General features: G+C 38.9%; 1 protein-coding gene across 1 annotated transcript in view; it reads left to right on the plus strand.

Annotated features, from left to right (window-relative positions):
• Window positions 1-26,051, plus strand: part of LOC125235039 (Down syndrome cell adhesion molecule-like protein Dscam2) — a 331,791-nt gene that overhangs the window by 56,032 nt on the left and 249,708 nt on the right. The window contains 1 exon segment of the mRNA XM_048141502.1: window positions 25,592-25,638. Within this exon segment, the coding sequence (XP_047997459.1) occupies window positions 25,592-25,638 (47 nt within the window).

Genomic DNA, 26,051 nt, shown 5'->3' on the forward strand with positions numbered 1-26,051 from the left:
CCATGGCGACTGTTGTAGTGATAGGGCAGCAAATTCGAGCCCTATTTACGACCACATTCGCTTCCCTAGCCTCTACCGCCCAAAGTGCCACAACAGTCCCGTCACCGCCAGCATCTCTCCTGACACAGCTCTTGGCAGTAGCTCAGGCGATCACTGTCTTCCACGTGCAGCCTAGAGTTCAATAGGCTAGCTGTACTTCGGTCTTTTACAGAAATATAATACGTTATAGTGGATACTGATGCAACTAAATATTTAAAGAAAAGTTCATTTTTTTTCACGTGTTAACGGATTAACGATTAACTTTAACTTACGTTAAATTTGTCGAAATGTATCGCTTTAACGATTAACGAAGTTAACTTTTTTAGTAACGGATTAGCGATTAACGAAGTTAACTATTTGATTAATGGTGCCCAGCTATAGCGGTTTGTTATATTTATTTTTTCAGTGCAAGGATGGGAACATATATACACATAAAGTCAGTGTGTCAAAGACGTATTGTTCGCTAAGGTGATTAAACGAATAACACCTTGTCTACAGTTGCCAATCATTCGCGCTCTGTAGCGTATTGCGGAGTTATTTCTCTCTCAGCTATCGCTCTAACGACTCTACCGTAATAGTACAACAGAGTTCGCTACGGTACCTACGTCATCTTGTCTACGCGACCTGGAAATTTTCCTGTCGATGCCGTTATATAAGAACGTAGGAACTCCGCGCCGCACTTGTAATATGTGAAATTGCTTGAGATTTAATTTAGTGACCGCATCTTTTTTAATGTATTTTTTTTATGTTTATTGTATAGGTACGAGTATGCGTCTGTCATTTAAATATGTTATAAGGATTACTGATAAGTGATAACTAAATAATGATTTGATTTTAGTCAATAATTTTAAAAAGTGTGTTGAAGGTAAATTAAATTAAAATTACACTATTTTAGGTACTTAATCAGACAAAAGCAAGATAACCTGAAAAACGTATATTGGCGTAACGTGTTGGCTTGATGGATGGCAGATATTGAAGTGGTCCATCATATCCTACAACATCGTAAAAGAGACCTAATACAATTCATGAATCAACGTCTATCACCAAAAAGAAGGCGGGAAAAGGTACAAAATGTCTCATTCGATCGCAACTCTCATTCACGAGGAACCAAAGAAAAACAATAATCGAATATGTTTATGTCAACAAAACGTTTCATGTCCAACGGCACAAAACAAGTTGAATATAAATCAGATCCATTTATCTGTCCTTCATAAATTAAACGTTACGAAACATAAAGCATTTCGATAACAAAGGTGCCGCCTGTTCAAAACGTTCACGCGCTCAAATTGTTTTGTTCGCACTCCCTGAATTCATCAGAGACGCGGTTGATATTATACGCGTACAAGGCAAAATAATACACTTGAATTGCTATCTTAACGATGAATAAAATTATAAACAAATAAATATTTTAGGACATTCTTACACAAATTGACTAAGCCCCACGGCAAAGAGGATCGAGTATTATAGAGAGTTACTGTCGAAGTAAAATGTGTAGTCACAGTGCATAGACTGCCATTTCTTGACACGGGCTTAAAACTTTTAAACCTCAGTTTTGACAATTTGCCCATATTATTAGATTGATATGGGTAAAGGTATAATGTCATCTAGGACACGTCCTTACCTTTTTTGTATGGTACTGAGGTACGTTTTTTTCTTAAACTTTATCTGTCTATACGGAGTTATATATAATGTCTCTGCCCACGGTAAGCCCAAGAAAGCTTTTAATGTTTTTATTTGTTGTATCCTTATACACGTGTAACCTTTTAGTAGAATATAGAGGTATATCTTGTCCAGAAATTCAACGAGGGACAAAATATTAAAGCCCTCCTGGGAATACCCTATCTCACATATACCTAATGTTGCAGCTATTTAATAATTATGGATGGACACAAATAGAAGCACGTTATCCAAACACAATTTGGCTATGGATATACGTGCGTATATTATTTAGGTACAATCGAATATTGAACTGACGATTTTTTCCAAGAATTGTATTAATTATGATTACTCTTACATATAAAAAATCGACGTGGTATAAAAAAATATATTAACCTTAAATTAAAAACACAGCCACATACGAACTGCATGCATAGTTGGTGGCATGGCTGCTATTGCATTCCAACAACGTTCGATTGTCACGGAACACCGGACTTTGGGAATCCCTAACCATTCAGAGCAATTGCTGCTAGTGCTCAACTGAAGCTGTTTCGTTTAGATTCTGTTTCCAAGTGTTACCATGCTTATAAAATTTGTTTAATACATTCACTACCAGACCAAAAATGAAAAATAGCGCACTACGCTGTATGGTGAGAACCCGCCTAGCGGGTTTCCGGCATCTGAGCAAAGTTCACGAGTGCCCATCAGGCGGGTACATTGATGACCAATTCGCCGGACAGCAACGACCGCGGGTGAATTGTTCATCGCTGTCACTTCTAACTAACTGGCTTTTATAGTTCAATGAACTATTCGTAATAGTCAGTTGTTCCTGTCCTTTCCTGATAGTCACAGACTTTGGAAATCTGAACTCATTCATTAGTGCAATTGCGCTAGAGTTTAACTCAAGTTGTTTTTCAAAGAGTTTAACTGAAGCTTTATTTTGTTAGCTGTGCTTTCAAAAACATAACAAAGTATTACTATGTTTAAAGACCATTTACGCAGCGTGTGAACTCTTCCAATTTTATGTAGGTATATCACGGTTGTCGAGGCTACCATCAATTTAACCGACCGATCAAATTCCGCGTAAAGCAAAGTATATACGAGGACTCGTACCACCAGCTCTTAACACATTCGCGTCTGAGCCACGGTACTAGCGCTACGTTGCCAATAACATGGATTTCCTCGTATGTTAGCGAAAATGGGTCGATGACGCAAAACGACAACGTGTCGTGATTAGCTCTGAATGGGTTAAAAGAGCCTTAGTTGACGTCTTTGTTTATTGTGTTATGATATTTATAATATGATCTAATTAATCACCACTTCAGCTTATCGCTCTTTCTTCCTTTTTGGCATTGTTATTTTGGACATTTGATCGGTCTAGCGTGTTTAATGCAATAAAACAATTTACACCGTAAAATTAGTTTTCCAATACTGCGTTACATCAGTGTATAATATATGTGTCGCTTAACTTCAAAAGTGGATAAATCCATTCTGCTCAATAAGGTTCATTCTTATAAGGTTGATCATCTTTAAGATCATATTATAAGTATATTTTTATATAATCAACCTTATAGCAGAATGGATTGTGTACTTAATTTAATGGAGTGGGTACTTTTGAAGTTAAGCGACATATTTTTAAATATGTCTTAGTATTTTCTCGTAATTTCAATCCGTTTTACGTTAACGTTGTGTGATGTAAAACGAAACCCATTATGTCAATCCCTTTTTATATAAGTACTTTATTGACGGCACAAGAATAAAAGAGTGAAATGAGTGTAGGTTGGCAAATAAATATAAAATATTCGCGCATACATCAGTCGCTGCGGCAGCCATGTTTGATGACTGACAACAAGCCTTTACGAGTTAGAAAAGTTAAAGCCGGATTCCATTTTAAAACTGAAAGTAAATAGAAAATGGAAAGGAAAATTTGTGTTCTATTTTTTTAAGTTTGTTGGTAGAAGTAGGTATATTGACAGATGAATTATTGTGAAATGTTCACTGCACCTAGATGAGACTAGATTTCGCAATAGATAAGGGAGTAAGCTGCATCTGCAGAGTTCCTCTCTCGAAATCAGCCGAAAATGCAGGCACGTGGTGTTGGAGGTTGTGATTTATGGTGAAACTCCATAGACCAATTGTCTATCAAAGCCACTATTTATTATTTTTTCTTTATGTCCTTCTTGTTAAGTCATTCTATGTAAATAAACGTATACAATATTTCGATCCGCTTAATATACTTTATTACGTGGTACACTGCTATTGCCAAGGAGAGAAATGAATTTTGAAATACCGATCAGTTTTTTTTTACTATAGACGAGATATTAAATCTTTCTTTTGTGTTAGAGTTAAGGGGGTGCGTATCGATCGATATAACTTTTTCTGATATATTTTTAGTCGTTATAACGATCATTTGTTATATTTATTGAATCATATAACAACAAATAATATACTAACAAATTGTATAATTCTTATTTAATATAATGATCATTTTTTCGAATAACATTTATTATAACATACTTTGTGTATAATGCTTATTTCCTATAATAAATAAATTGTATAACACAAATTCTTTCTAAAGCACAGTTAAAATAAAAAACAATTGTACAATAAATTAGATCCATCATTTACTCTGGTAAGTAGATTACGTTAGAACTGTGACCCCTACACACAACGCGCTGCTACCAGAAAAATAGGTTAGGTTAGGTTAGAACTGTGACCCTTAAACATTAGAAATGTGGGTAGTTGGTAGCCCTAAGCATTACATCGCTCCTATGTGACTAAACGTTTTAAAAATATAATAATGGCGCAATTTGCGCTTGAAAGTGCAATCCGTGAGCTTCAGCTGTCGGTTACAACAATGACCACTCGAATCACATCGCTCGAGACCAAGATAGCTGAGCAATCTGCGTTAATTATGAATCAGTCAGATACAATTAAAACATTCAAAACGAAATTTGAGGGTGCTGCGCAGGAACCAACAAGCCGTAAGTCCATCAGTAATATCCCACCAGCAGCGCTGCAGCGGCCGGCGCGTCTAGCAAAACTGAAAGCCGTTGCAAATATAACAGCGCCTGTCTCCAAGAAAGCAAGCGCTAAAGCCGCTGGCAAGCCTGACAAGCCCGTACTGATAGCGTCAGATGTTGGCGGAACAGTCCCGACCACACCCGAGGTGAGCCGAGCGCAGCCGACGACGTCTACCACTTCCAACGAGCCTACGGTAAGCGATCGGGCCACAACGCTAGCGATTGCTACGCCCGCTCCCGCGCCTGCTACCGCTCCTGCTCATTCAAACAAACAGAATGAGTTGGATACCAACTCACCACACAGTGACGATAAATGGCATACAGTACTAAGCCGAAAACGCCGCCGAGTTTTCACTGGCGCAGGAAATACAGACAACGACATTCTAACAATTGAACGCATTAAGTATGTACAAGCCTGGTCTTTTCGACCGGAAACAACGACGCAAAATGTCTTAAAATATTTAAAACAAAGCATTCCATGCGACGATATTACTGTAGAAAAGCGGAATATTAAAACGAATTTCCACGCCGCATTCGTCGTAAGCTATCCGGAAAGTGTTATGGAGCAAATCTACACGCCAACATCGTGGCCACCGGGTGTGAAGATATCGGAGTGGTTTCGGAGGGGGACTGGCGGACCGCGGCCCGCCGCCACTCTCACCGACGGCCGGCGCGAGCGCACGTCTAGCTCGACCTCCGCCCGCTCCCGCTCGCCACTGTGATAAGAATGAATCTCCGCCGCATGACGACTTCACAACAATCAAAGTATGCCACCAAAACATAGCTGCTTTGGAAAATAAAACGTTACGATTAGAAGTGTTACTAAGAGACGAAATGAAGTGTGATATTCTTGCGATCTCCGAGCATTGGTTGACAATAGATAAATTAAAATGTGTGAACATTGACGGTTATAAACTCGCGTCTAGTTATTGTAGGAGTATTACTGCGCACGGCGGTTCTTGCATATTTATTAGTGATAACGTTAAATGTCACGAAAATTTTGATTTAGTTCAGTTATCCACTGAGAGATATTGTGAAATATCTGCAATAGATTTAGTTGAATTAGACATAACGATAGTTTGCATATACCGTACTAACTTAATTAGTAATATTGACTTTCTTATACAATTCGAACGGTTGCTCAATAAGATCAGCGAAGCCCATCTTAACTGCTTAATCATCGGTGACGTTAATATTAACTGCCTAGGCGAACCAAATGCGGACGTAAACAGATGGTCCGATTTACTATCTACCCATGGCATGGTAAATAAGGTCGACTTTCCCACTCGCGTCACCGCCACTACCTCAACCTGCCTTGACCACTTATACTCGAATTTGTCTACAGATTTCGTTAGTGTTGAACCTGTGACCACTAATTTGAGTGACCATCTTGCGGTGATGGGAGTATTACGACTTCGAAATAACCGTTCAAAAATGGTAACCCACGGTTACTCAAGAAGTTTCGCACAGTCAAATCAATTACATTTTTCTGCTGCTATTGAGAGCGTTGACTGGGGTTTAATTTTTGCAAAAAATAACGATGCCGACAGCCTCGCAACATCACTCATAAATATAATTTCAAGTAAAGTCGATATCTGTTTTCCACTAAAAAAGAAATTAATTAGAAATTGCCCCTCCTGGGTTAACAATGACATTAAATTATTTAAATCTTTTTTATTTGACCTAATAGAATTAAGTAAGCGACATACAAGTAATGAAAATATTATTAATCTTATTACTGAGATAAAATTGCAATTTGATATTTTAATTAGGAATAAAAAATTTAATTATTATAGCGATATGATTAACAATGGAACTAATAAATCTAAAATGATTTGGAATGTCGTAAACAAGGAAAGGGGGAAAAACAACTGCCCGCGATTGGATGTCACAGAGGTTGTTGTGAACACGGACGGGACACAGTTCGCAAGCAAAAAGGCCGCTGTTGACGCTCTGAACACGAGGTTCCTCAGCGCCGCGGAGGCGAGCGGCGCGCCGCGCGCCGACGGCGCCGGCGCCCTTCGCCTGCTGCACGCTGCGCGCCCGGCCGCAGATCGATCCCTTAGGCTCCAACCATTCAGCGCGGACGAGGTATACCTTTTGATAACCTCCCTTATTCCGCCGAAAGCCTCAATGGACATCTACGGGATAAATATGAAAATACTGAGGGCTGCTCCAACCCCTTTAGCTTATGGCATGGCTGAACTATTCAACCGATGTATAAGGGAGGGCACCTACCCTAAACCTCTCAAAATTAGCAAAATAGCTCCCATTTTTAAAGGCAAGGGAGTAAAAAGGGATATGGACGCCTACAGACCCGTTGCTATTATCCCCGCCATGGCGAAAGTCCTCGAGAACGGTCTCAGCCGTCGCCTAACGAGCTTTCTGGACTCGACCAACGCGCTATCCGAAAGACAACACGCCTACCGTGCAGGTCGCTCCACAATCTCATTAACTCGTGATGTGGTTAGACGCGTGGTCGATGCTAGAGAGAAGAAGCAGCAGGTGGCCGTGCTGTGCTGTGACCTGTCCAAGGCTTTCGACGTCGCGGACCACTCAGTTTTGACAAACAAGTTAAAGCACTATGGGATCGATGGTCAGGCACTTTCCTTGTTTGAGAGCCTTCTGCACCACAGGTCTCAAGTTGTGGTCGGAGATGGTGGACAAGCCAGGTCAGATCCACTGGAAACTACAATGGGTGTGGCCCAGGGCTCATCAGTATCAAATATCCTTTTTCCTTGTTGCTGAATGACCTGCCGCATGCCATACAGGCAGCTGAGATCCTAATGTACGCCGATGATATTGCTGCTATCATCACAGCACAATCAGTGGCCACTCTCGAAGGAAAACTGAATGACACTGCGGCGCAACTTGCACATTGGTTTGATACCAATGGCCTGGCGTTAAACCTTAAGAAGACCCATTACCTGGTATTCGATCTGTCAGGCCGCAGTCCGATACCGCTCTGTGTTTCTGTGAATGGGACCGCCCTAGACCAATTAAGTACCACTCGATTTTTAGGGTTCGAAATAGATACTTGTCTAAAGTGGGACCATCACATTAACAAACTAAGCGCAAGAATCGGCAGCGCATGTTTTGCCCTGGGTCGAGTAACCAGGCTGGTGTCGGACGAGGTCGCGCGCTCATGCTATTTCGCCACGGTGCACTCGCTGATCCAATATGGCGCGGAGCTCTGGGGACGCTGTGCCGAGTGGGAGAGGGTGTTCCGTCTCCAGAAGCGCGCAATTAGAATAATTGCCCGCGTGCCACACAACACTCCCGCAAGATCCCTCTTTATAAAAATGGGAATACTGACCTTACCGGCTATAGTGATCATGCAGGTGGCTGTGTATGTGAGGTCGAACCTTACAGCTTACAAGACTCACAGCATGATACACGGGTACAACACGCGGAACGCCCACAAGCTCGCCGGCGTGAGCCGCAAACTGGCCAGGTCGGCCAAGCTCACCCATGTCATGGGGCCCGCCGTTTACAACAACTTACCTGACACCATCACTAGCGCCCAAAGTTTAAGCAGTTTTAAATGTCGCCTAAGACGCTGGCTTGTTGAGCACCCGTTTTATGATTATAACGAGTACTTAAATTATCACGTAAAGGATAGTACGTAGCTTATTAAAAGTTTATACTTTATCATTAAATTGATTGTAATTAATAATTATTAACGATATATTTAAATATATTATGTTCTGTATTATAACGTGTAAATCGGCTTTACCAATAAATAACTTATGACTTATGACTTATGACTTATGTACTGCTATCAGAAAAGTAGGTTAGGTTAGGTTAGAACTGTGATCCCTTCAAAAAAGAATAAAATTAATTCATGAAATGTTTTATACTGTTTGCTAGTTATATTATAATAGTCGTATATCAATAGATAGTTATACCTTCTTCTTCTTCTTCCTCCTACCCTTATCCCAATATAACAGTTATTAGAAATAAGTGTTATAGAGTTAAGGTACAGCGGGGCAAATCTCGACTGGGGGGCAATTATAACTAATCAATGTTTTCCTTTATTAGACTATGATGTTGAGTTCTACATTTGTATCCATTGAACACGCCTACCATATATAACCGGTGGACACTTTATTTAATAATGCAAACATTGTAAAACATGGTAAAAATGGACCAGTTACATTTGCTCCCTAGTCGAGATTTTCCCGCTGTACCTTAAACAAAGTTATTTCAAACGAAATAAATAGTAAGTACAAACAAAAAAAAAGTTGTTAGAGCTTTCATGTCAATAACTACCTACTAATACCAATCGCATAAGCCCTTTTGATGCTATGTTTGAGGTATTCCCGATGAACTACAGTATATGGGGTTCTTCAAAAAAGGAGTGTACAAGTTTCTAATGCGTCGGCAACGCGCATGTGACACCCCTTGAGTTGCAGGCGTCCATATTTTACGGCGACCGCTTTCCATCAGGCGGGCCGTATACCTGTTTGCCACCGACGTGGTATAAAAAAAGGTTTAACAATAAATTAATTTAAGTCCTCTATAGTAATTAAAAATGCGATTATAAAATACGGGCCGTAAAAATAATTGTTATTGTCGTAGACAGCGTTTAATGCGACCATTCCACGCACTTGTTGCCGCCTGATTTATTAACGAATTCTCAAGTTTGCCAACACTTTGTTATGGCCACTGTGTTACCGTTTAAATCACCTTGAATTATAAATGTACGCGGAATAATGAGCATGTTTTTATAGTTCACAGTGTGAATATGTAGTATTAGCAGTTTTTTAAAGTAGTTACCTACGCATTTTGTGCTGATCAAGTTTGCATCATTTTGTTGTAGCCACTGTGTTAACTTTTAAATCATCCACAATTATAAATGTCCTCGGAATAATCAGTAAGGTACACCGGGGCAAACCTCGACTGGGGGGCAATTGTAATTGATATATTTTTTCCATCATTACACCATTAAGTTGAGTTCCGCATGTATCACCTAAAGTGGACACTCTTAATTAATAATGCAAACATTGTAAAACATGGAAAAAAATGGATGTTGCATTTGTCCCCCAGTCGAAATTGTCCCGCTATACCTTATGCTATATAAGTGCGTATTGTAGTAGAAAATCATAGCTAATAGGATTAATACCATGTACTATATGTGTACAAATCGAATGACTTATTAGTAGCGAATTCTCAAGTTTGCTTACACTTTGTTACCGTTTAAATGACCGTGAATTATAATGTACTCTGGATAATGAGTACGCTATAATAGTGAATAGTGTAAACAAGACACAATGTAGTATCACGGAATAATGAGTAGGTACGCTATAACTATTAGTGCATATTTTAAAGTAGATATAATAAACTACTATAAATACTTTCAGCACCTAACATTACCCATTTTTCAAAACTGAAAGTTACAAATTACAAGCGGAAATCTCTTTCCGACTTGTCGTATATTAGACATTGACTACCACTTGTAAATTGTAACGTAGCTTCGAGAAATGGGCCCCTGAGGGCGAGCGGATAGTATTTTGAGACTAAGCTACAAGCCATCTTTTATCTAAGTAACTTTTCATTTTATCCTTACATTTTTGAATAAATACAATCTCTATTTATAAAATTCCTAACCCTCAAATGAACCAAACTGATAAGGAAGGCCCACCAAAGGGTTTATAATGAGTTCCGTCATCCAATTGATTTCTTCAGGACTGACCCTTCTTTTAATTAACGGAACCATTTATCTTCAAGCCCGCCGGCCCCGGACTCCCGTTTAAGGCTTCTATAAAACTGAAGAATGGGGCTTTATGAGATTATACGACTTGGAATGGTCATGAAAAAAGCATTATCTAAAAAATCGCTCGCGCTTAAGTCACTTAGGGTTGACGTACACGGTACGAGATCTAGCAAGTTTCATTAAAATGCGGTATTTCAGCGGTCGGATGGATTGGATGCAATATCAACAATCAGCAACGTAATTAAAAAGTAAAATCGCATACGATTTCACGCGCGTTGTAAATTGGACCTTTAGGGTTTCAATCACAAATCATTCTGTCACTGTGTACAAACTTATGGCACAGCAGAAAAGATTGTCCTAAGTATTAAGTCTATGTTATACTTTTTAATTACACTTCTACATTTCATTTAATACTTATTATTCATTTCACTCCCGGACACTTGACAAAAATCTTCAATATTATCAAATCTAAAAATATACTCCTGAACTCGTCACCATGGTTCACAGAGATTATCGAACCCTTTTTCAAAACGCGCGAAAAACGGCCAAGGATTACCAAATCGCCATTTGAAGCACACTGTTACGTTTGGTCGCAATGGGCTCTAGTGTTGTGAGATCGTCGAGTCTTTTGAGTCTAAATGGGAACTCGATACCTTTTTCGCAACTCACCGTTTCAAACTTGTGAGTCAAGTTATCTTTTAAGTGTCATTGCACTCGCGCTTTATCTTTTAACACATTCGACACCAAGAACCCGCCTGGCGGGCACTCGTGAACTTTGCTCAGATACCGGAGAACCCGCTGGGCGGGTTCTCGCATACACGCGGGTGGTTATGCCTTTTGTCATTTTTTGTCTGGTAGTGAATGTGTTAAGTGGCATAGACATCCAGTGACTTGATGTTTCGGATAAAGAGTTCGTAATAAAAATATAAGATTTATATAAATAAACACCTTCCTTGAAATTCATGTGAAAGTAATGCGGGTTTTTTTATATACATAATAAGTCATGAGTTATTCTTAACACATTCAATGCCAGCGCATGCTACGCGTACAAGCGTAGCCGCCAATAACAAGCATATAAAAAACTGCGAATACAAAGATACCACCATCTACCACGGGTCTAGCACATTAGTTCGATAAACTTTATCTCATCGGTGCGTCCCTATCGCACTTATAAATAGTGCGAAAAGGACGGCCTGACGTTATATAATTTATCACGCGACCATGCTTGCCTGCCTGGTGGCAAGGAAAGTTTTAAAGGACGTCTTTACAGATGACATGTCTCGATAAGAACTCAAGTTTCGACTTTAGAGTCTGAAAAACCGTGTTGAGTCCAAAACAGACTCCTAGGACGTGAGCCCAACACTACTCAGCTCTGTTGTAAGTCTGTAATTTATAGGTTGGGGATATCCTGATATTGTACAAGGATCGGTCCTCGGCGATTTGATCTGTGACGGACGAGATGGCTCCATTTACTTCGCGTTTGATTCTATTATAGCTTTTCCTATGTAGGGGCAGGATCCGTGGTTTATGGGTAATGAATATTTTAGTGTCTAAAAGCTACGTTTCCACTAAATGGTAAAAAGTATTTGGGTGAGGTTATAGAATAAATATTGTATCCTCAACACGTCTATTTCGTATTTACTCTCTACTCTGTTTACTTAACTTTATGTTCAGAAAATGTTTCTTTTGTATTCCAACGAAGTGAAATAAGTATTCCTTTTCAACTTTTTTGAATGAGTCAAATCAATCGTAATAAGTATATAAATTATATACCTAAATAAATAACAGGGAAATAAATAGGCCATCTTATCGAGTAAAAGCGATCTTTTCCTTTCAAACTTAGATAAGAAGTCGCTCCAATGGATATTTTATACATAATTTAATTTGGGACTGCAAGACGTATAATGGACACAATTTATAAGATAGAATAAAGTACAATTTATCATTTTATTCTTAATGATTGAGGGCCCATGTTAGACGTATTCCTTTCTTGTCCGTGCGAATTGACAAGTGCTACAGAGGGTCAATAACGTCAAACATGGTTCGCAACAATATATGCCCTCAATAACGTGTTTCTGCTGAAAGCTGTAATAATATAGTACATGATTATAGTTTTGTCATTGTTTTAAAATAAAGTAATAAACAGCTATACCGAATATCGTATTTGAGCTATTGCAACGATATAATCGTAGCACGGTGCGTCTAAGGAAGCATTCGAAATCCCCGCCGAGAATGCTTTTTGCAGGCGTATTACAGGCATAATGCCGTAATTCAGGCCGTCAGGTGCAGCCGCTGCCAACCTCGAGCGATTAACCCATTTGAGCACCAACCAACCACTCTACCGAGACCCTTACCCCTCAAGAGCCAACTAACTTCACGGAATCTTCACAGAAATTCGTAAGTAGGTCTCACGCTCTCCCGGGCAAATGGAATGTTTTCTGCCAACACTTAAGAATATTGATATTACACCTACTTTAATATTCCAGTTTGGAAAGCTTTTAAGGCTGTTTAGTGAGTGACAGGCGTGTAAGGAAAATTCGCTGAAATTTTCGATATAACTTACGTTATGTATCTGCGAACGCTCGAAGTAAATATATAATTGCAGCTTGGTCAGCTCAGTGAACTGAAACGTTTTTATTTCTATACCAGCCGGCGTATCATGCTGCCAATTTTATCACTTATCCACGTGGATAAGACAACTGTCACTCTCACACTGACATACTTGCTAAAGCGTGACGGATGCTTTATCCACGTGGATAAGTGATAAAATTGGAAGCATGATACGCCGGCAGCATCAAAGATAAAAGCCTCGTGGTATGCAAAGTTATATGCTTTTGCCTGGTAACTTAGCCGAAAAAGTTTATTTTCTTTTAGAATTTATAATTTCTAGCCGTCTTAAACTTAATTCGAAAGTTATATTTATGAAAAAATGTTATTACTCAAAGAAAAGCACGAATGAATTAAAATAATATTTATGCTTACTAACATAGCTTTAGGTAAAGCCTAACTGAAATATATGACTACACGCCAATTTAAAGAGAACTAAATTTTTCATTACATTATTGAACTGTCACCAAATACACCGTGTCCAATAAGTTTGAATACAGCACAAATAGCCAATAAAACAAAATGAACAAATAGTACTACATTATTATTATATTTTATGAATGGCACTCTTATTTACTACATTCACAACAAATGTTTTGGAATAACTCCAGCATTAACTTGTTTACCAGCCTCAAACGCTTCTCAAACGGATCACACGCGGCACGCACCGTTTTCTTCACATTTCATCCCAAATACTCTCAATAATCTTTTTGAAATGATCTAGGTTTATGATTTTATAAAAATTTAGTCTTCAAAGCATGTATGACCATACAAAGTAGTCTAATACGCCTAAACCTGGAGGCCTGGGTGGCCACTCATGTTTCGGATAAAAAACTGCCAAATTAGTCTGAAACTACGCTAGAATACCATTTGCCGAATGTGCTGGAGGTGCGTCTTGTTGGGACACATGATACTCATTCCCAAGCATCCTTTTTAACTTTAAGGCATTTTTTTCTCCAAAACCTTGGTTTTAAAGAAAAAAACGTTGATTTTAACGCTTTTATCTGTAAGTACTGAAGGTAGTTTACCTCGCTTACATACTGCATCCCACACCTGGGCCGATGGTGAGCTCTGGAACCTAGGCACATTTTTCTAGTTGCCCGGAACGTTATCTATCCTCGGTACTCATAATAGTTTATTTTGGACACGTGGCGTCTGTTTTATCACATACAGATTCTGCTTATAAAAAAATAACTCGTCACCTGCGTGCCGAGCAAGTATTTTGTTGGCACTTTACCTCTTTGTTTTTCTTAGACACTTCGGAAATTTCATGAACTTTGTGCTTGTATTTTATTAAAAGGAATATACTCTTCAGTTTAAATAAGAATTTGATGGCCTGTGATCCCTATATCTTTAGAACTGAGGTAAAATGTGAGTATTCGGACTTATTGGACACGGTGTACATGAGGTTAACAGCGCCCTCTTGATAATGCTCGTAATTACTGTGGCTCTAGTGAAAAAGGGTACAAGTCTCACGGAGCGCAGGTGAAAAATGGCATAAGTTATATATGGTACATACACCCTTTTTCACCTGCGCTCCGCGAGACGTGCCCTTTTACACTAAAGCCTCAGTATATATTCCTTGTCAGGTTTTACATCACGATGGAAACGTACCTAATACATACGAATAGAAGTGTCTTATAAAACTATGGAAACGGATTATATCGCTTATAATGAATGAAACGTCGGGATGAATTGTCAATTCACGCCTATATTATCCGTTTCCAAAGTTTTATTTCACTAGTAACTATATATTTATTTATTTACTTTCCTCCACATCGATTTCGATGACATCATCGAAATCAGATTTGGTCATCATCATCCTCCTTGCGTTATCCCGGCATTTGCCACGGCTCATAGGAGCCTGGGGTCCGCTTTGACAACTAATCCCAAGATTTGGCGTAGGCAATAGTTTTACGAAAGCGACTGCCATCTGACCTTCTAATCCGGAGGGTAACTAGGCCTTATTGGGATTAGTCCGGTTTCCTCACGATGTTTTCCTTCACCGAAAAGCGACTGGCAAATATCAAATGACATTTCGCACATAAGTTCCGAAAAACTCATTGGTACGAGCCGGAGTTCGAACCCGCGACCTCCGGATCGAAAGTCGCACGCTCTTACCGCTAGGCCACCAGCGCTTCAGATTTGGTCAGCGAAATCAGATTTGGTCGTAGTCATCGAAATCAGATTTGGTCGTAGTCATCGAAATCAGATTTGGTCGTAGTCATCGAAATCAGATTTGGTCGTAGTCATCGAAACCAGATTTGGTCGTAGTCATCGAAATCAGATTTGGTCGTCGTCATCGAAATCGACGAGTAACTATCGCGGTAACCAAAGACAATATTTTGTGAGTGTGTTATCAAATTTCACAGTAAGTTTTTCCATATTTTCACAAAACTAAAGAGCATTCACTCGCAAAGCAATTACCTAAGCACACAGAAGTTCTCCGAACTGCCACTTCAATTCAGGAGCTGTAACTATCAGACGGGTATTAATGGATTAAAACTTTTAATTCCCCCTTGAGCCCTGGACATTTGTCAAAGTTCGCGTCTTTGACAAGGGTCACGCTGTATTTACTTATCCCTGGCTTTACCTGACCAATTCCAACTCACTGATAAGAACATCTGAATGATTTCATTCGGATATCGTACATTTCGCTCGTGCTTTAACCATTCTACCAAGACGCTACCTTACCCCTCAAGAGCCTACTAACTATAATAGACGGTCAACCAAATATTGCCCCCAAAATGGCGCGAAATTCAAATATTCTATGAGAATCAACCTATCGCCACTACAATTTCCATCAATTTTGTGTTATGGCTCATCCATGATTCCGCTAACGTTAAGGTTTAAGCAGGGACGCGTTTTATAAAGACAATTGGCAGGTATGCCCTAAACTTTTCATATTTTCCTCCTTTTTAACCGTCGCCTCATATCTCTCAAGAAGGACGGTTATCAAGTCGTCTGTATGTTTATTTTTATTATTTTTTTTATTTTTATTTTTTATGTTTGTTCCTCGATATCTCCGTCGTTACTGGACCGATTTTGAAATTTTTTTTTATTGAATGTATATGCATACAGATTGGTCCCATTTTTCTCAGAACCCAGTTCTGATGATGGGATCCTGGAGAAATCGAGGGAATAACTCCTCGAATCTGAAAGGCATACATATGGTGATTTTTGTGTTTTTAAAGGAACAGCATGCATTTAGATACGGAACAGTGACATTTGGTGCAGTGAAACTGATGATGGCCAGAACGGAACTCTTCAAATCTGAACGGCACGCTTATAGTGACTTTGGTATTTTTATAAGAACAGCATGCACTTTCGTCCAGAACAGTGACATTTGGTGTAGTGGAATTGCTGATGATGGTCAGAACCGAACTCCTCAAATCTGAACGGCACGCTTATAGTGACTTTGGTATTTTTATAAGAACAGCATGCACTTTCGTCCAGAACAGTGACATTTGGTGCAGTGGAACTGCTGATGATGGCCAGAACCAAACTCCTCAAATCTGAACGGCACGTTTATAGTGATTTTGCCATTTTTATAAGAACAGCATGCGCTTACGTCCAGAACAGTGACATTTGGTGCAGTGGAACTGCTGATGATAGTCAGAACCGAACTCCTCAAATCTGAACGGCACACTCATAGTGACTTTGGTATTTTTGTAAGAAAAGCATGCATTTAAGTTCAGAACAGTGACATTTATTTAGTTATGTTTGTTAAGCATATTGATTTTTCAAGTCAAAGTTTGTCAAGCTTCGATTTCTTATAATATAATCGGATTCATGAGGAATTGAGGAAACTCCTCAAGCCTTAACGTTATACGTATATTCATTTGTGTTGCCATCTAATAATTAAAGTATTAAAAGCAGTTTTAAAAAATACTTACACATTTCTACATAATCCAACATTCGCAAGTAGCTTTCACCAGAACCCGAAAGGCGACGGTTTTTTTTTCTTAAAAATTATTAGTGCCAAGATTTGGTTGACCGTCTACGGAATTTTTACAGAAATAGGCTAGTTTCCTATACTTAAAATTAAATATTTTATGCAGTTACATAATTAGAAGAAAAATATGGACAGTAGTTATGTTTAAACATTGTTTCTATTTAATAAGTCAAAGAGAAAGATATAAAGTGAATGAATTGACCGTGACGTCACTCCTCAGTATTTTATAGTAATTCCATATCAGCAAATCGTTTTGACAGTTCTTAAAAAGAAGCTGATTTGACTAGTAGGAAACTAGCCTATTTTAGCGAGTAATAGGTCTCACGTATCTCAGGCTGTAGCTGTATTGGAGCGGCTGGTGAGTCACACGGTGACTGAATGACATCTTTTGGATATATCTCAACGCCTGCTTGACGTATCCGGTGACCAGGGGGCCGATTTTTGAGTCTCACGGCGTTGGAATTCAGAAAATTGTCACTGAGAATAATAGGCAATTCACCGTTTTCAACCGGTATTTTAGTGACAGTGAGACTCAAAAATCGGCCCCCAGAGGGCTGGCAGCTACTTTGGCCAGCGAATAAGTTTGGCCATTCAAAAAGGCAACACTGCCAGCCTACTGGGCACCATCACCTCCGAGGATGATCTGGTCAGCATTTTTTATTTGTAAATTTGTATTAATGTGTGTAGTTTTAAGTTGTTCATATATTAAATTGTTTAGTTTAAGATGTATATATGTATAAGTCATTGTTTTTTTTGCTCATGTAACTAAATAGGTATTTTGTTTTGGATATCGTTCCGCTGGCAGTGTTAGTTTGAATGGGCCTGGGTGTTTCAAATGACTTCAATCTTGATAGTACCTTATTTATTGCAGTTAAGCGAGTATTAAACGATTGGTTAGCAAAGTCAGGTGAAATACTGCGCGTAATCTAACTTTGGGGGAATTAATTTAACTTTAATTGTCGTTCTAAGGTTGACACAATAGGTATGTTAGCAATCAGTAACTATGTGTAGCATGTAATAGTTAAATCTTCTTTGTGTAGGATGTTTTTAATTTCTCTTTATTTATGACACCTAAAAAACTAATCTGTTCTTGTAATTTTTTTTATTAAATCTCTGCAGAGAAAAGTCTAATTAATGGTTAGTGCCATATGGGCAAGGCAGGTGCCATAGTTTTTTCCATAGTACCGGTTACCAATCCACCAGCAACTCAACCAAATAGCCCGGTTCCTTTTTGTACTTCCTCTTACAATAGTTAAACACTAACCATGGGGGCTTCTCCTTGGGGGCACTATCATAGTGCGGACAGGGATAATCGCCGGTTAGTGTCACATTCATTTTTAGATTAAATTGTCTTAAAGGGACTCTGCGCTGTTGGCTTCGGCCCCACGTACGCCTCCCAAAAGTCCAGAAGACAGAGAACTGGAATGGTTAGTTTTATTATACATGTCTGAAACTTTTAAGTTATCTCCTTTAACCTTTCGAGACGCATCATTGACCGCAGGTCGGGTCATTGCTTTTAGTTTAATTAACTTGGCGCAGGGGGCGCTGAGAACTAAAGATACTTGGGTCTGAGACTTGGGTAAAATATTTTCATCATTAGGGTAATGTTGGCTTTAATTTTTATTGAGTGAAAAGCCTAATGTAAGTTGTGCTGCAATTGAGAGTATATGGAGTATATCTACGAATAGGTAGAAAAGCATGGCGTTTGTTAAAAATACGAGTTATTCGTAGTTGTATGACAGTAAAGTACCTCAGCGATTGTTTGAAAGTACCTAATAATAAGTAATTTATCAAGTGAATACTAAATAGTGAAAACTTTCTAATTCGCCGCGGATCATGGGGTCCTGGGATCCGCTTTGACAACTCATCACAAGATTTGGCATAGACACTAGTTTTACGAAAGCGACTGCCATCTGACCTTCCTACCCGAAGTGTAACTAGGCCTTATTGGAATTAGTCCGGTTTCCTCACGATTAGACCAGGAAAAATAGCTTGACCTGGACATAATTCGATAACCGTAATTTTCTTTTTCTGTCGTATAAAGTATCATTAGTGATAGTTAAAATACAAATTATTAATCAAATTAGGGTTCTGATTCAATTTAAAAAAAAATAAAAACGAACTTTGAATATTTTTTGATTTTATAACTAAAGTATTAAATGTAATCCGGAAAAAGTGCTTGTATTATGTTGTGACACCTGCATTTCATATAAAAACATCTAATTTTTATAAATAATTCATACAGAACTATCATTTATAAAGAAGGTTTAGTAAGTTACACATTTTCAGGCGTATTTCACTAGAAAATATTGTTAACCGTAATCCTGCAATTTATTATGAATATAATATTACGTGTGTTGATAAATTATTAAAACTTATACCAATACTTTTGGCGCTTGTTCAAAATCTTAAATATTGATAATTTTAGGAAAGGAAAAATACCTAACTAAATTGAAAGATGGTAAATTTTGCCGTTAATATATTCTTAGTACTATACGAAATCAATTAAACAACAAATATGTAAGATTCATTACTTAATTGATATTTTTCTTACTTGCGCTTTAATATGAACGTTATTACCTGCAGAATAAGGTCGTGCACAGAGTAGGTATAGCTAGTATAGTAGTAGCGGGAACGGGCGGCGAGTCGTCAACACGTGTTTCATATCAAGGGCGCCGCGTTTTCAAAACGCTTCGATAACAAATATTTCACCGTCCAGTATAAGAGAGCTCCCTTATTACAAGTGACAAAAGTCATACAAATCAATTAGTCCGATAGGTCACGTTAAACTGGTCAAGTCGTTAGCTCAATAATAGTACCTATCGAGCTTGACGAGATGCTTGGATCACAACAACGTAATATGTATGAAAGCTTGCGGCGCTTAAGACTGTATTCTTTCGAGTCGTGTGTAACGTATTTTGGCGAGGCAAATTTGAAGCACAGTGCGTGTCTGTCTCACTCACTCTTACGGTAAACCTAATGAACTGTTTCACTTTCAGAGGATTTTTGAAGTAATTTGGGTAATATGACATTGTCGCGGTGAGGTCTTTCCGGTACAAATTTATCGGTGGATCTTTTCGGATTTGTGGATGATGAGCCGATGCGATGTCGCTTCATTTTGAAGTGTCGACTCTCGCGAGGGAGTTCTTAGAGGACCGCGAGGAGCGCGTGTGACTGTTGAGTTTTTGAATGATTTGAAGTTTGTGAATGATTTTATTTTGTGTGTATTTGTGTGGGCATGAGGTGTTTGTGTTGCGAGAGTCAAATCAATAATATGAGTGGTACAAATTTTATTAGGGGGCCTCATGTGTGAGAAACTCAACACTCGAATGCTGCGTAACAATGCGAGCCGAAATCGCCTAATCGGAAGTGTCCGACTTGGTATCGACTAATCTATACACGTTGTAACATGAGAAACCAGAAATCAAAACCTGGTTTCTGGTATCTAGTACCCGGTAACCGGTAACCGGTAACCGGTAACCGGTAACCGGTAACCGGTATCCGGTATCCTGTATCCGGTATCCGGTAACCGGTATCCGGTATCCGGTATCCGGTAACCGGTATCCGGTAACCGGTAACCGGTATCCGGTAACCGGTATCCGGTAACCGGTATCCGGTAACCGGTATCCGGTAACCGGTATCCGGTAACCGGTGTCCGGTAACCGGTATCCGGTATCCGGTAACCGGTATCCGGTAACCGGTAACCGGTGACGGGTCTCCGGTATTCGGTGACCGGTAACCGGTAACCAGTAACCAATGACCGTTAACCGGTATCCGGTAAACGGTGACCGGTAACCGGTAGACGGTAACCGGTATCCGGTAAACGGTAGACAGTAACCGGTAACCAGCATCCGATATACGGTATCCGATATCCGGTTTCCCGTGTTCGGTTTCCCGTGTTCGGTTTCCCGTTTCTGGTTTGGTTTTGGTTTTAGTTTTAGTTCTGTTAGTTTAAACAAAAACAAAACTGAAAACGAAAACGGAAACCGAAACGGGAATGGAAACGAAAACCGAAATCGAAACCGAAACCGACACCGAAACCTACACCAAAACCGACACCGAAACCAAGACCAAAACCGAAACCGAAAAAAATATTTAAGTTCCTAGAAGTAAAGAGTGACAGAGATAGCACTATAATCATTTAAGTTCCTGGTAGTAAAGAGTGACAGAGATAGCACTCATGTTAGTCAAACTCGTGGTATGTGCACTTCCCGTACACAGTAAAGAGTGACAGAGATAGCACTATAATCATTTAAGTTCCTGGTAGTAAAGAGTGACAGAGATAGCACTGTAATAATAAAATTTATGTTCCTGGTAGTAAAGAGTGACAGAGATAGCACTATCATAATTAAAGTTCCTGGTAGTAAAGAGTGATAGAGATAGCACTCATGTTAGTCAAACTCGTGGTATGTGCACTTCCGCACACAGTAAAGAGTGACAGAGATAGCACTATAATAATTTAAGGTCCTGGTAGTAAAGAGTGACAGAGATAGCACTATAACAATTTAAGTTCCTGATAGTAAAGAGTGACAGAGAATAGAGATAGTACTATAATAATTTAAGTTCCTGGTAGTAAAGAGTGACAGAGATAGCATTTTTGTTATTTAAATTTCTGTTAGTAAAGAGTGACAGAGATAGCACTATTGTTATTTAAATTTCTGTTAGTAAAGACGTAAAGAGTGACAGAGATATCACTCACGTTGGTCAAAGACGTGGTTTATGGACTACTATTTGGACCCCCCAATGTCACGCTTTTTTAATCCTTTAACATGGATTGTCACATTTAGTATGACGTAATATATGAATGACGCCTAAAGATTGAGAGAGACAGCAATATTGTTCTTCAAATTCGTGGTAGTGAGAACAGGGTGCGTAGCCGAATGGCACAAACGCTCACGAAACGAAACGCTAGTAGATATCTATCTCTATCGCTCTTGCGTATTGGCGCGACAGAGCCAGACTGCGTTTCGTTTTCGTTTCGCGTCGGAGAAATGGCATTCGGCTACGGGGCCTGAACAGAGACAGCACTATGTATCGCGCGGCCGCCGACTACGCAAGTCGCCGCGTAATTATAATAACCGTTCGGCTCCTTTTTAGATCGTGTACAGTCAACAACACAGCTGGCAAGACAAAGTGCCAAAAATATGTATAGAGTATTTTATTTCCTGTACAAGTGTTGGTACTTGGTATATTAAGGTATGTGTATACATATATTTGGCACTTTATCTGTATTCACAGCTGAGTTGCTGACTGTACCAATAACGATCAACTATGAACTTTTGTGGTTTGTTTTAAATAGTTCTATGCAGATATAGATTAGAATACCTATTCTATCGGTACTTTTTGTATAGGTTATTATAATAACTGGACAAAATAATTATAATCAGTGCCGGCGCACTCCGCGATCACGATTCTTTCGCCGAGCTACAAGGCCTTTATATATAGGATGTATTATTTTATCAGCAACAAAAATATGTGATGATATTGAATTAAGGCAAAACAAGACATATAAACGCTCTCCATTATTTCCTCCCTGGTTTATGAAGCTAGAACAATGATTTTTAACACATACGAAATTCGTACACTGTAACATATGGTTCAAAAGTTAGAGGGGGGGGGACGCACTTTTTTTTCCTTTAGGAGCGATTATTTCCGAAAATATTAATATTATCAAAAAATGATCTTAGTAAACCCTTATTCATTTTTAAATACCTATCCAACAATATATCACACGTTGGGGTTGGAATGAAAAAATATCAGCCCCCACTTTACATGTAGGGGGGTACCCTAATAAAACATTTTTTTCCATTTTTTATTTTTGCACTTTGTCGGCGTGATTGATATACATATTGGTACCAAATTTCAGCTTTCTAGTGCTAACGGTTACTGAGATTATCCGCGGACGGACGGACGGACGGACGGACGGACGGACGGACAGACAGACATGGCGAAACTATAAGGGTTCCTAGTTGACTACGGAACCCTAAAAATGAATAAGGGTTTACTTTTACTAAGATCGTTTTTAGGGTTCCGTAGTCAACTAGGAACCCTTATAGTTTCGCCATGTCTGTCTGTCCGTCCGTTCGTCCGTCCGTCCGTCCGTCCGTCCGCGGATAATCTCAGTAACCGTTAGCACTAGAAAGCTGAAATTTAGTACCAATATGTATATCAATCACGCCCACAAAGTGCAAAAATAAAAAATGGAAAAAAATGTTTTATTAGGGTACCCCCCCTACATGCAAAGTGGGGGCTGATATTTTTTTTCATTCTAACCCCAACATGTGATATATTGTTGGATAGGTATTTAAAAATGAATAAGGGTTTACTAAGATAAGATCGTTTTTTGATAATATTAATATTTTCGGAAATAATCGCTCCTAAAGAAAAAAAAAAGTGCGTCCCCCCCCTCTAACTTTTGAACCATATGTTTAAAAAATATGAAAAAAATCACAAAAGTAGAACTTTATAAAGACTTTCTAGGAAAATTGTTTTGAACTTGATAGGTTCAGTAGTTTTTGAGAAAAATACTGAAAACTACGGAACCCTACACTGAGCGTGGCCCGACACGCTCTTGGCCGGTTTTTGATCATATTAATATTTTCGGAAATAATCGCTCCTAAAGGAAAAAAAAGTGCGTCCCCCCCCTCTATATTTTGAACCTTATGTTTAAAAAAATATGAAAAAAGATCAAAAAAGTAGAACTTTATAAAGACTTTCTAGGAAAATTGTTTTGAGAAAAATACGATAAACTACGGAACCCTACACTGAGCGTGGACCGACACGCTCTTGGCCGGTTTTTTTGTTACTCGATATCTCCGAGAATCGTGGACCGATTTTCAAATTATTTTTTTAATCGAACGGGTATAACCCCGAGATGGTCCTATTGGCACCAAGTCCCAGGCGGCGCGGCGCGCGCCACGCCGCCTGGGGCGCGTCTTACGTCCTTCCTATACAAAATGTACTGAGGAGACGATTTTTGAATTACACTCAGGTGGCGTGGCGCGGACGTCCGTCCGCGCCCCGAGACACGCGACGCTCTGGTGTGGCCGGTACCTTACGTCCCTAACCTATTAACCGATCCGCCGCGGTGACGCGGCGGTGCGCGGCGCGCTCTCCCAGGCCCGCGCCCCGCGCGCTCCCCCGCCCCGCGACAGCCGCTCTACGACAACTTTGCACCCTTTTAAATTACTGACATTTACAGTTTCTTAAGCGCGACCTTCACAGTATTAATTTTGATAAAATCATGATTATAGTACACAAAAACCTGGTCTTAAGCAAAAAAATCTCAGTTACAATTTATACCTACTGAGAAATTCATGTTTATTTAAGCGTTAAAAATATATGTTTAAGATCGGTGTTAAATGTCTATATATACTTAATACAATGCAAATTGATATATATATCATGGTCACCATTTTTACCTACCTAGATATTCACATTAAATGAAAACGGTAAAAAAAAGTACACAATCAGATTTATTTTCTGTGTAATATCGCTAATAACTGATCGCATCTGAGTGCACCACAAAGTTAATCTAACAAAGTTTTCGGTTAACTATTTTGCTGTTAGCGAAAAGTGGGATAATGTACTTTATCTCATGATTTTTATAAGATATGAATACGATCGTCTTTTTTTTTATCTATGTACATAATTACTATTTGATGCTTAATAATAATACCCAATAAAATATCAAAAAGGACGAGTTATTGAATTATGTCCAGGGTACCTTACTTTTACTCCACTAGATGTTTTCCTTCACCGAAAAGCGACTGGCAAATATCAAATGACATTTCGAAGATAAGTTCCGAAAAACTCATTGGTACGAGCCGGGGTTCGAACCCGCGACCTCCGGATTGCAAGTCGCACACGCTCTTACCGCTGGGCCACCAGCGCTTCACCTTCCACCACCTACCTTCAACTGTAGGTAAGTCTTAATAATAAACAAATAAATAAATAATCTTATTCTATTTCCGTCATTAAGTAGTCGTGAAGAAAATGCGCCAGCCTTGAAACTGATAGAGATAACTTCCTCCTTTCCCTTTAGATATAATGCCCCAAGTGCAGTTTCAAGAACCGCACACCACCGACGGTCCTTATACTCCTTATCTACTACTTACTGAATACTAAAACTGTTATGAACCCAGTTAAACGCTTTAAAAGCATTTAAATGCACGTTGCGTAGGAATTTTCGCAAAACAAGTTAGCGAGTACTAGGTGGATATTAAAGATTCGCATAATTAGTACCTACATAAATACATTTTACACGTACTTCAGTTAACTATAATAAAACACACAGTACCATTACATTTCTAAAATGTCTATGATATAACCACACACTCATTCAGATGCATTCCCAATATTTGACTCACGTAGACGCTAGGTAATAATTGACGTTAAAATAGTATAATTTTAATAAATTGATGATTAAAAAGTTCACCGTTCATTAAACAATTAGGTAGGTACATTACGTCAGACATGAATTACCCTTTAAAATAATATATTATAAGGACTCCACTATGAAAATCTACTGCATAGCCATTTTGCAGTAAAAGTTGGAAGAATCGCAAGTTCTAAAATGAAATTTGTTTGTTATAGGGCGCTGAAGATGAAGATCTGCACGTACTTGCTGCTCAGTTTCTTGGGTAAGTTCATTTCTGAGTTATTGGTTTTTTGATTTTTATCTGAGAAAAGTTATATAAGTTTCCATTTTTGACGCGAAAGGACAGTTGCAATATAATATTTGTGGTATGAATGTTGGGTAGCTTCGAACTTAAGAGGATACGGTAGCCGAAAATGCTAAAATGGAAAGGAGCCCCCCTTTCAACTTGGGAATTTTAGTTAAATATACAAGTGTTATTAACTAGATTTATCGAAAAAAATTGTCCATTAAGAACAACTCAGTCAAAAGATATTTCAAAAAATTCTTTAAAATCGAGGTTCCGCTCTCGACTCTTTCCTCCTTCAAAACTTATTCAATCGGAACGAAATTTGAGAATCTGAATAACAATGAAATAATCTATGTTGGACCGTTTAGCTTTCTTGGTTAATTGTTACC

This window comes from Leguminivora glycinivorella, chromosome 16 (genome assembly GCF_023078275.1).
Source record: "Leguminivora glycinivorella isolate SPB_JAAS2020 chromosome 16, LegGlyc_1.1, whole genome shotgun sequence".
Lineage (NCBI taxonomy): Eukaryota > Metazoa > Arthropoda > Insecta > Lepidoptera > Tortricidae > Leguminivora > Leguminivora glycinivorella.